General features: G+C 44.2%; 1 protein-coding gene across 1 annotated transcript in view; it reads left to right on the top strand.

The window, feature by feature from the left end:
* The window catches only part of LOC128381823 (syntaxin-binding protein 4-like), a 32628-nt gene that overhangs the window by 6003 nt on the left and 14125 nt on the right, over positions 1-12500 (top strand). Inside the window, exons 6-10 of the mRNA XM_053341854.1 lie at positions 354-435; positions 2747-2826; positions 4922-5018; positions 7962-8086; positions 10915-10980. Coding sequence (XP_053197829.1) covers positions 354-435; positions 2747-2826; positions 4922-5018; positions 7962-8086; positions 10915-10980 — 450 coding nt within the window. The remainder of the gene's footprint in view (positions 1-353; positions 436-2746; positions 2827-4921; positions 5019-7961; positions 8087-10914; positions 10981-12500) is intronic.

Genomic DNA, 12500 nt, shown 5'->3' with positions numbered 1-12500 from the left:
AGAATAAACACATGTTCCCACTTATACATCATGAAAACAAATATAATAAATAAGTCAATAAATAAAGATTATACAAATTATTTCAAGATTTCTTCAACAACAGAAAAAAAAGACATTTAGTTCATTTATTCATGTGGAAGTTGAAAGAGTTTCCTCAAAGTCAAATATCCTTCCTCACATCTAACATCAGAACAGAAGGATCAGAACCGCATCAACACTGAGCCGAGGTCATGACACACACACACACACACACACACACACACACACACACACACACAGGAACACACACACACACACACACACACACACACACACACACACACCGTATTAATATGTTGTGTGAATGTTTGCAGGTACGAGTATCTCCAGCTAGAACAGAGCAGACACGTGTTTCCTCTCCTCCAGAGACCGACAGCGTCACTGATACTAACCCTGGTATGAACCTGTTATATCTATATTATATCTATATGTATGTCAATCAAACACAGACACTGACACGCCTCCTCCAGCTGTCAATCAAACACAGACACGCCTCCTCCAGCTGCTGTCAATCAAACACAGACACCGACACACTCCTCCAGCTGCTGTCAATCAAACACAGACACCGACACGCCTCCTCCAGCTGCTGTCAATCAAACACAGACACGCCTCCTCCAGCTGCTGTCAATCAAACACAGACACAGACACGCCTCCTCCTCCAGCTGTCAATCAAACACAGACACCGACACGCCTCCTCCTCCAGCTGTCAATCAAACACAGACACCTACACGCCTCCTCCAGCTGCTGTCAATCAAACACCGACACGCCTCCTCCAGCTGCTGTCAATCAAACACAGACACGCCTCCTCCAGCTGTCAATCAAACACAGACCCGCCTCCTCCAGCTGTCAATCAAACACAGACACGCCTCCTACAGCTGCTGTCAATCAAACACAGACACCTACACGCCTCCTACAGCTGCTGTCAATCAAACACAGACACGCCTCCTCCAGCTGCTGTCAATCAAACACAGACACAGACACGCCTCCTCCAGCTGCTGTCAATCAAACACAGACACCGACACGCCTCCTCCAGCTGCTGTCAATCAAACACAGACACACCTCCTCCAGCTGCTGTCAATCAAACACAGACACCGACACGCCTCCTCCAGCTGCTGTCAATCAAACACAGACACCGACAGCCTCCTCCAGCTGTCAATCAAACACAGACACCGACACGCCTCCTCCAGCTGTCAATCAAACACAGACACCGACACGCCTCCACCAGCTGCTGTCAATCAAACACAGACACCGACACGCCTCCTCCAGCTGTCAATCAAACACAGACACAGACACGCCTCCTCCAGCTGCTGTCAATCAAACACAGACACCGACACGCCTCCTCCAGCTGTCAATCAAACACAGACACGCCTCCTCCAGCTGTCAATCAAACACAGACACCGACACGCCTCCTCCAGCTGTCAATCAAACACAGACACGCCTCCTCCAGCTGCTGTCAATCACACACAGACACCTACACAAGAGACAAAAAGGAAGATTTTGTTATATTTCCTTTTTTCTTACTTTTTTAAAAACAGATAAAAACATCCTGATATTGTAGTTGACTAAATCTGACCTCAGAGGGACTTTAACCAGAGGGCCGCTCTGACACCACGGGGGGGGGCATGGGGTAGGGAGGGGGAAGGGGGTAGTCCTGATGGAGGCAAAGCGAGGGGCAGATGGCGTGCGGTTGGGTTAGGGTCACCGCCTGTCGTTAAAGGCGGTGAGGCAGGCAGGAGGTCTGGCATTCGATTGGTGGAAGAGGTGTGAAGCAGCATCATCATCATCATCTCTCTCCATATGTACATTTATCGTCTGACGTCTTTAACACATGGGGGGGCGACCGGGGGGCAACGGGGGGGCTGCAGGATCCAGTAAAGCTGTAAAATACCAGTAAACCAGTTTGTAGATGGTATTTATGAGATATGAATGTGTTGATGACGAGGAGCCTGATGGAGAATCCTGGAAATCCTTTTATTTTGTAGTATTTTACATCTTTTACACCATTTAAATATGATGAGTACTTGATACTATGATTTTATACAGTTTAACCTTCCTGTCGTCCTCCCGGGTCTAATTGACCCCATCTGTTTTGATTGTTACCTCTTTCCTCCCTTCCTTCTCTCTTTCTTTCCTCCCCCTACCTTCCTCCCTTCCTTCTTCCCTTCATTCCTTCCTTCTTCCTCCCTCCCTCCCTTCCTTCTCCCTCCCTCCTTTCCTTCCTTCTTCCTCCCTCCTTTCCTTCCTTCCTTCCTTCCTTCCTTCATCCCTTCCTTCCTACCTTCCTTCATCCCTTCCTTCCTTCCTTCTTTCCTCTGTCTTTCTTTCCTTCCTTCCTCTTTTCTTGTCTCCCTCCCTCCTTCCTTCTTTCCTTCCTTCCTCTTTTCCTTTCTCTCTCCCTCCTTCCTTCTCCCTTCCTTCCTTCCTTCTTTCCTTCCTTCCTCTTTTCCTTTCACTCTCCCTCCTTCCTTCTTCCTCCCTTCCTCCCTTCCTTCCTTCCTTCCTTCCTTCCTTCCTTCCTTCCTTGACTCGAGGACAACAGGAGGGTTCAGACAAACAAATCCAAATAATAACATTATTACTGAATCTAATCACTTTTTCACTTTTAGAGTTCTTCTTCTTGTTATTTCTCTTTTTGATTCATTCATTAACTGATGAATATAAAAAGCTTTGATGAAATCTGTTGTTTGAACCCTGCGTGTGTCTGCAGAGCCGGCCGTCTCTCAGCCTCCTCAGAGGAAATGCTCTCTGAGCGCCAGCTGTCGACTCAGACTGGAGCGACTGGAGCAGGTGAGAGTTAGAGCTGCTTTATAATTAAGGCTCTGATGAAAGTTACAGGAAGCAGAATTAACTGAGAAACAATAACGTTGTTCATGAAGCTTCACCTCAAATGTCTTTTATTTTGAAATTTCCTTCCTTCTTTCCTCCCTTCCTTCCTTCTTTCCTTCCTTCCTCTTCTTCTTTCTCTCTCCCTCCCTCCTACCTTCCTTCCTTCCTCCCTCCTTTCCTTCCTTCCCTTCCTTCCTCCTTTCTTTCTTTCTTTCTTTCTCCCTTCCATCCTTCCTTCCTTCCATCTTTCCTTTCATCCTTCCTTCCTTCCTCCCTCCTTTCCTTCCTTCCTTCCTTCCTTCCTTCTTTCCTTCCTTCCTCTTCTTCTTTCTCCCTCCCTCCCTCCCACCTTCCTTTCCTTCCTCCCTCCCTCCCACCTTCCTTCCTTCCTTCCATCCTTCCTTTCATCCTTCCTTCCTTCCCTTCCCTTCCTTCCTCTCTCCTTTCCTTCTTTCTTTCTTTCTTTCTTTCTCCCTTCCATCTATCCTTCCTTCCTTCCTTCCTTCCTCCTTTCCTTCCTTCCTTCCTTCAAAAACAAAATAGACTAAAGAGACTCAGAACTACCATAAAGAGACGTTTCCATCATCATGTCTATGTTATATTTTCATGTCTGAGGTAAAACATGATATTGTGTGATAGGAGATGTTTAGTCTCTCTGCTCTTCTGCCCTTCCTTTCTTCCTTCCTTCCTTTCTTCCTTCCATTATCCATCCATCCATCCTTCCTTCCTTCCTTCCTTCCTTCCTTCCTTCCTCCCTTCCTCCCATCCTTCCTTCCTTCCTTGATATTGTGTGATAGGAGATGTTTAGTCTCTCTGCTCTGAAACATGAATCAAGCTTTAATCTTTCCTTCCTTCCTCCCTTCCTTCCTTCCTTCCTTCCTTCCTTCCTTCCATCCTTCCTTCCTTCCTTCCTTGATATTGTGTGATAGGATCTGATTAGTCTCTCGGCTCTGAAACATGAATCAAGCTTTAATCTTTCCTTCCTTCCTTCCTTTCTTCCTTCCTTCCTTTCTTCCTTCCATTATCCATCCATCCATCCTTCCTTCCTTCCTTCCTTCCTCCCTTCCTTCCTCCCTTCCTCCCATCCTTCCTTCCTTCCTTGATATTGTGTGATAGGAGATGTTTAGTCTCTCTGCTCTGAAACATGAATCAAGCTTTAATCTTTCCTTCCTTCCTTCCTTCCTTCCTTCCTTCCTTCCTTCCATCATCCATCCATCCTTCCTTCCTTCCTTCCTTCCTTCCTTCCTCCCTTCCTTCCTCCCTTCCTCCCATCCTTCCTTCCTTCCTTGATATTGTGTGATAGGAGATGTTTAGTCTCTCTGCTCTGAAACATGAATCAAGCTTTAATCTTTCCTTCCTTCCTTCCTTCCTTCCTTCCTTCCTTCCATCATCCATCCATCCTTCCTTCCTTCCTTCCTTCCTTCCTCCCTTCCTTCCTCCCTTCCTCCCATCCTTCCTTCCTTCCTTGATATTGTGTGATAGGAGCTGTTTAGTCTCTCTGCTCTGAAACATGAATCAAGCTTTAATCTTTCCTTCCTTCCTTCCTTCCATCATCCATCCATCCATCCATCCTTCCTTCCTTCCTTCCTTCCTCCCTCCCTTCCTCCCATCCTTCCTTCCTTCCTTGATATAGTGTGATAGGATCTGTTTAGTCTCTGAAACATGAATCAAGCTTTAATCACATTTATTGATCAGTATGAACATCATGTGAAGGTTAATGCTGCTCAACCATGAAGTTCCACTTTAATGTGTTTATGTGTGTATCTGCATGTTTCCATCAGAGCAGAGTGTTCATCTTCATCTTCATGATGATGAAGATGAAGATGAAGATGAATCTGCTCATCAGTCCTTTTCTAACACTGATGATCTGAACCATGAGTGAAAACATGTTTGCGGCTGTTTGTCAATGTTGGTTTGAAGGGCGTCACCGTATTGATTATTGATCTGTGTGTGTGTGTGTGTGTGTGTGTGTGTGTGTGTGTGTGTGTGTGTGTGTGTGTGTGTGTGTGTGTGTGTGTGTGTGTGTGTGTGTGTGTGTGTGTGTGTGTGTGTTCAGGCTCTGGAGCTGCTCGGTCTGAAGCCAACAGAAGCTCAGCGGCAGACGCTCAAGTCCCGACTACGAGCCGATCCAGCCGGTACGGTGGCCTTCACAGGTAAGACTCTTCCTCTTCCCCTTCCTCTTCCTCTTCCTCTTCCTCTTCTTCTTCCTCTTCCTCTTCCTCTTCCTCTTCCTCTTCCTCTTCCTCACTTTAAACACCCCTAAATCCTTCACTCCTCCATTTATTCATCATTTCATTCCTGTGACCCTGTCTGACTCCACATGGACCGTCAGAGATGTTTTTATTCTTCTTTCTTTGCCTACATTACCCACAATGCAACACAACTGCTTTCTAACCTCCAGATGTTTATTTTAAACTTGAAGTCTTGTCTTACTGAACATGTCGGGACACGTTCTGGTGGATGTTTCCCACCTCGAAACGTTCTGAGAGGAAACTTCATCGTGAATGATTAGATAGAAATCTGTGTTTTGAGAGTTTTAGTGGTTTTATGAGTCGATCTGCAGATGTTCTAATGTTTTACTGTTTTTGATCTGATGTGGGCCGGACTATTAAAAAGATGGAAGGAAGGAAGGAAGGACAGATAGAAGGAAGGGAGGAAGGACAGATAGAAGGAAGGAAGGAAGGAAAGAAAGGATGAAAAAGGAAAGAAATATATATGTCATGTATGTAATTGTATTTAACCTTCCTGTCGTCCTCCCGGGTCAAATTGACCCCGCTGTTTTGACTGTTCCTTCTTTCCTCCCTTCCTTCTCTCTTTCTTTCCTCTCTCTTTCCTCCCTTTCTTCTTTCCTTTCCCCCTTCCCTCTGTCCTTCTTTCCTTCTATCCTATTTTCCTTTCTCCCTCTCTCATTCCTTCTTTTCTCCTTCCTTCCTCCCTACTTTCCTTCCTTCCATCATTCCTTCCTTCCTCCCTACTTTCCTTTCTTCCTTCCATCCTTCCTTCATTGACTTGAGGACAACAGGAGGGTTAAGTGTCAGATTGATTTAAGACTCATTTCTGGTTTTATTTAAGTTATCTCATTAAACTGAATTATTGAGCAGCAGCTTCTAGTTTTATGTGATTTTGCTGAAGTGACATTTTTAATGCAGCATTTTTACCATTCTGCTGTTTCACTTCTGTTACAAAGAGGATTTATATACTGGAAATAGTTTGTATATACTTAACACTCACATCATCTGTTGTTCCAGTTATCTGTTAGAAGTCAACTTTATCTCATTGTATTAACCCTCCTGTTGTGCTCAGGTCAAGGAAGGAAGGAAGGAAGGAAGGAGGAAGGAAGGAAGGAAGGAAGGGAGGAAAGAGGAAGGAAGGAAGGAAGGAGGAAGGAAGGAAGGAAGGAAGGAAGGGAGGAAAGAGGAAGGAAGGAAGGAAGGAAGGAAGGAATAAAATGAGGAAGGAACGAAGGAGGGGAGAAAAGGAGGAAAGAAGTAGGGAAATAAGGGAGGAAATGAGGAAGGAAGGAAGGAAGGAGAGAAAAGAAGGAGAGAAGGAAGGGAGGAAAAGAGGGAGGGAGGAAAGAGGAAGGAAGTGAGAAAAAAGGAAATGAGGAAGGAAGAAAGTAACGAAGGAAGGAAGGAAGGAATGAGGAAGGAAGGAAGGAAGGAAGGAAGGAAGGAAGGAAGGAAGGAAGGAAGGAACAGTCAAAAGAGATAGGGTCAGTTTGACCCGGGAGCACAACAGGAGGGTTAATGTGTATTATTATTATTGAGCTCCAGCATCATGTGATCATCAGTCAGAGCTCAGAGTCAGAAACTGTGTCGGGTTCGATGTGAAACAGCCTGAAGCAGCTGAGAGTGTGTCTGTATGATAACCAGAGAGACTCACTGTGACTCTCTCATACAGCTGAGAGTGTGTCTGTATGATAACCAGAGAGACTCACTGTGACTCTCTCATACAGCTGAGAGTGTGTCTGTATGATAACCAGAGAGACTCACTGTGACTCTCTCATACAGCTGAGAGTGTGTCTGTATGATAACCAGAGAGACTCACTGTGACTCTCTCATACAGCTGAGAGTGTGTCTGTATGATAACCAGAGAGACTCACTGTGACTCTCTCATACAGCTGAGAGTGTGTCTGTATGATAACCAGAGAGACTCACTGTGACTCTCTCATACAGCTGAGAGTGTGTCTGTATGATAACCAGAGAGACTCACTGTGACTCTCTCATACAGCTGAGAGTGTGTCTGTATGATAACCAGAGAGGCTCACTGTGACTCTCTCATACAGCTGAGAGTGTGTCTGTATGATAACCAGAGAGACTCACTGTGACTCTCTCATACAGCTGAGAGTGTGTCTGTATGATAACCAGAGAGACTCACTGTGACTCTCTCATAGGTCTGAGAGTGTGTCTGTATGATAACCAGAGAGACTCACTGTGACTCTCTCATACAGCTGAGAGTGTGTCTGTATGATAACCAGAGAGACTCACTGTGACTCTCTCATACAGCTGAGAGTGTGTCTGTATGATAACCAGAGAGACTCACTGTGACTCTCTCATACAGCTGAGAGTGTGTCTGTATGATAACCAGAGAGGCTCACTGTGACTCTCTCATACAGCTGAGAGTGTGTCTGTATGATAACCAGAGAGACTCACTGTGACTCTCTCATACAGCTGAGAGTGTGTCTGTATGATAACCAGAGAGACTCACTGTGACTCTCTCATACAGCTGAGAGTGTGTCTGTATGATAACCAGAGAGACTCACTGTGACTCTCTCATACAGCTGAGAGTGTGTCTGTATGATAACCAGAGAGACTCACTGTGACTCTCTCATAGGTCTGAGAGTGTGTCTGTATGATAACCAGAGAGACTCACTGTGACTCTCTCATACAGCTGAGAGTGTGTCTGTATGATAACCAGAGAGACTCACTGTGACTCTCTCATACAGCTGAGAGTGTGTCTGTATGATAACCAGAGAGACTCACTGTGACTCTCTCATAGATCTGATGTGTGACATGTTTAAATGTTTAAATGTTTAAATGTTGAAGTCTTTGTGTGTTTGTGTGTTTGTGTGTTTGTGTGTTTGTGTGTTTCAGACTTTGAGAACCTGACCAGAGAGCTGTTCAGACCTCAGCTGGAGGAGTTAGCCGTCAGCCGGCCGGGTTCACGCTTCACCTCAGACGACCTGTCCAGTTTACTGGAGTCACCGTCAAACCCGCAGGTACCAAGTAACCACGGCAACCACATAATCAGCTCGTTATGAACTTAATGATAATAATTAAACAACAGGTCATCAGAGTTTAACCCTTTATTGGGCAAATCATTATATTTGGTAACTTCTGTAAATGTCCCAAAATATCCTTCCTTCCTTCCTTCCTTCCTTTCCTTCCTCCCTTCCTTCCTTCTTTCCTTCCTTCTTTCCTTCCTTCTTTCCTTCCTTCCTTCTTTCCTTCCTCCCTTCCTTCCTTCTTTCCTTCCTTCTTTCCTTCCTTCCTTCTTTCCTTCCTTCCTTCCTTCCTTCTTTCCTTCCTTCCTTTCCTTCCTCCCTGCCTTCTTTCTTCCCTTCCTCGTTTCCTTTCTCCCTCCCTCGTTCCTTATTTCCTTCGTCCTTACTTCCTTTCCTTCCTTCCTACTTCCTTCCTTCCTTCCTTCCTTTCCTTCCTCCCTGCCTTCTTTCTTCCCTTCCTCTTTTCCTTTCTCCCTCCCTCGTTCCTTATTTCCTCCATCCTTCCTTCCTTTCCTTCCTTCCATCTGTCCTTCCTCCCTCCCTCCTTCTCTCCTCCCTTCCTTCTTTCCTTCCTCCATCCTTCCTTCCTTCCTTTCCTTACTTCCATCTGTTCTTCCTCCCTCCCTCCTTCTCTCCTCCCTTCCTTCTTTCCTTCCTCCATCCCCCTTTCTTCTTCCTTCCTTCCTTCCTTCTTTTTTCCCTTCCTTCCTCCCTCCTTCTCTCTTTCGTTCCTCCCCCCTACCTTCCTTCCATCCTTCCTTCTTTCCTCCGTCCTTCCTTCCTTTCCTTCCTCTCTCCTTCCTTCCCTTCCTTCCTTCCTTCCTTCCTTCCTTCCATCCTTCCTTCCCATCCTTCCTTCCATCCTTCCTTCCCTTCCTTCCTTCCTTTCCTTCCTCCTTGCCTTCTTTCTTCCCTTCCTCTTTTCCTTTCTCCCTCCCTTGTCCTTATTTCCTTCGTCCTTACTTCCTTTCCTTCCTTCCCTCTGTTCTTCCTCCCTCCCTCCTTCTCTCCTCCCTTCCTTCTTTCCTTCCTCCATCCCCCTTTCTTCTTCCTTCCTTCCTTCCTTCTTTTTTCCCTTCCTTCCTCCCTCCTTCTCTCTTTCTTTCCTCCCCCCTACCTTCCGTCCTTCCTTCCTTCTTTCCTCCGTCCTTCCTTCCTTTCCTTCCTCTCTCCTTCCTTCCCTTCCTTCCTTCCTTCCATCCTTCCTTCTTTTCCTTACTTCCATCTGTTCTTCCTCCCTCCCTCCTTCTCTCCCCCCTTCCTTCTTTCCTTCCTCCATCCCCCTTTCTTCTTCCTTCCTTCCTTCTTTTTTCCCTTCCTTCCTCCCTCCTTCTCTCTTTCTTTCCTCACCCTTCCTTCCTTCCTTCCTTCCTTCCTTCTTTCCTTCCTTCCTTCCCTTCCTTCCTTCTTTCCCTTCCTTCCTTCCTTCCTTCCTTCCTTCCTTTCAATGACTGTCCTATAAAGGGTTAAGCTCAGAGGTCAAAGGTCAGAGGTCAGACATAAAGCAGCATCGGCTCATCAGATCTCTGTCATTTGAATAATAAATGTAATACCACTGATATAATGATGATATAATAGTATAATAATGTAATGTCATTATGGGATATTATATTTATAATTATTTTAAATAGTTTTTAGTGATTTTATTCTTTTTTACAAAGTTGCATCAAATATAGATTTATCCAACAGCCAGCGAGCCGTCTGCTGATTGGCTGGTTGGCTGGTGTCATGTGCCGCGGACGCTCCGACATCGATCTGTTGGCGCTCAGAGGGAGGGGGGGAAGGGGGGAGGGGGGGGGGGGGGGCGAGGGGGGGTGAACCGGCCAATCAGCCAATCAGCAGGGCGTAAAGATTTTCCTCGCTGCCGGTTTCACACAGCGTCACAACGATGATCGATCAGAGAAACATGAAAACACTTTTCATTCTTTGCTCCCAAAAACTATTAAAAACTGTGTGTGTGTGTGTGTGTGTGTGTGTGTGTGTGTGTGTCTCTGTCTGTGTGTGTGTGTGTGTTCATGTGTGCGTGTGTGTTTCTGTGTCTGTGTGTGTGTGTGTGTTCATGTGTGCGTGTGTGTTTCTGTGTCTGTGTGTGTGTGTGCGTGTGTGCGTGTGTGTGTGTGTCTGTGTGTGTGTGTGTGTGTCTGTGTGTGTGTGTGTCTGTGTGTGTGTGTGTGTGTGTCTGTGTGTGTCTGTGTGTGTGTGTGTGTGTGTGTGTGTCTCTGTGTGTGTGTGTGTGTGTGTGTGTCTGTGTGTGTGTGTGTGTGTGTCTCTGTGTGTGTGTGTGTGTGTGTGTGTGTGTGTGTGTGTGTGTGTGTGTGTGTGTGTGTAGCCTTCTCTGTCAGACTCAGAGGATCTGGAGGAGATGGAGCGTTTGAGGAAGGAACACATCGAAGCTCTGAGAGAAATCAAGAGACTGCAGGTAAAATCACCTGAGTCTAAACTTCTTTACTTTATTTTATTTTATTTTATTTACAGAAACTGAGAAAGAAGAAATTCTGCAGACTTACTAACATGTTTAATATAATATATAATATTTACCATCTTAGATCAGACTGTTTGATTACTAATATTTAAACATTTACTACTTTTTTGTGTTATAACTTTATTCATAAACCAGAGCAGAGACATTTACACATAAACAGCTTCATGGTCAAATTATAAGTTAGAGACATTATAACTGGATGATAATAAATAAATAAATAACCTGACCAACAGAAACATTTAATCCTCTCATCAACATGAATGTGAGTAAATGTTCGATGTCCAGATGTTTCAGTACAATCAGCTGTTTCCTGTTTCCTGTTTCCTGTTTCCTGTTTCAGGAGCAGCTGGTTGAGTCTCAGCGAGTTCAGCTTCAGATGGAAGACGAGCTCAGCAACGTTAAACAGGTAAATATCTTTATTCATATTCATTATTAATTATTATAGAGAACCAGACACTGTGTCCAAGCTTCACTTTATTATTATAAATAAAACACAGAACATTCATACATATTAAAATATTTAAACTTTATAAAAGTAGAATTAAAAGAAGCTACACTAAATTATATTATCAAAGAATGAACACTTAACAGGTTTGCTTATAAATAATAAACATTTAAACTGTATATATATTTAAATACACCTATACACATGTTTATTTTATGTATTTTTTTACAATATGTGCAAAATGAATCTAGAATGAAAGTTATAGTGGAGCCAGTTTAAAGTTGAATGTATGTTAGAGACTTCCTGTTGTTCACATATGAACTGTTCATTAATTATTTTTCATTTAAAATAAATTATTATAAGATTTTAAAAGTTTATTGGACCTAACGAGTGTTTGTATCCACAACACAAACATCAGCTCATGTGATGATTTTAATGTTATATTTTATACAGTATATTAGTAATTATTAAACATATTGATTATAGCTGCTGTTTATTAATGAGCTGATCTCTGCTCAGCAGCGTCACTCATTTCTCCCAGTTTCCCTGAACGTCTCACTGCAGCAGCACCGTGATCACAGCTTTACTGCAGGAGGAATAATTAAGATCAATAATTAGTTAATTAATCAATTTATTAATCGACTAAAAATGTGACATTCAATTAATGTTTTCATTCTTCTGCTTCTTCTGCTGTGTTTCTATTGGTTTTATCTTGTAGTGTGTGTGTGTGTGTGTGTGTGTGTGTGTGAAGCTTCTTTTAAAACACACACACACACATGCATATAAATACTTATATTTATATATAAACACATATATAACCTGCAGTTTTTATACTCAGGAGCCTCCAACCAATCAGAGCTCAGCTTCCTTTATTCACATAGTCGTGTGTGTGTGTGTGTGTGTGTGTGTGTGTGTGTGTGTGTGTGTGTGTGTGTGTGTGTGTGTGTGTGTGTGTGTGTGTGTGTGTGTGTGTGTGTGTGTGTGTGTGTGTGTGTGTGTGTGTGTGTGTGTGTGTGGGAGGTGTACAGTGGGAGGAGTGTGAGTCCACCATTGAAAAAAGCTTTTTTTTTTTTTTTTGGGCCATAAAACTTGTTTGTTTGTTGTGATTCACTCCACTTTTTATTCTCTCGTTGCATAAAACAGATCGATATCTACATTTAGACAGAGGGAGGGAGGGAGGGAGGGAGAGAGAGAGAGAGAGAAGGAGCGAAGGAGAGAGACAGAGAGAGAGAGGGGGAGAGAGGGAGAGAGAGAGAGACACAGACACAGAGAGAGAGAGAGGGAGAGAGGGAGAGAGAGAAGGAGCGAAGGAGAGAGACAGAGAGAGAGAGTGTGAGAGAGAGAGAGAGAGAGAGACAAAGAGACACAGAGAGAGAGAGAGAAGGAGAGAGAGAGAGAGACACAGAGAGAGAGAGAGAGAGAGAGAGAGAGAGAGAGAGAGAGAGACACAGAGAGAGAGAGAGAGAGAGAGAGACAAAGAG

The sequence above is a fragment of the Scomber japonicus genome, chromosome 20 (genome assembly GCF_027409825.1).
Source record: "Scomber japonicus isolate fScoJap1 chromosome 20, fScoJap1.pri, whole genome shotgun sequence".
Lineage (NCBI taxonomy): Eukaryota > Metazoa > Chordata > Actinopteri > Scombriformes > Scombridae > Scomber > Scomber japonicus.
The sequence above is the reverse complement of the archived record's forward strand: the minus strand, read 5'-3'. Positions and strand labels throughout refer to the sequence as shown.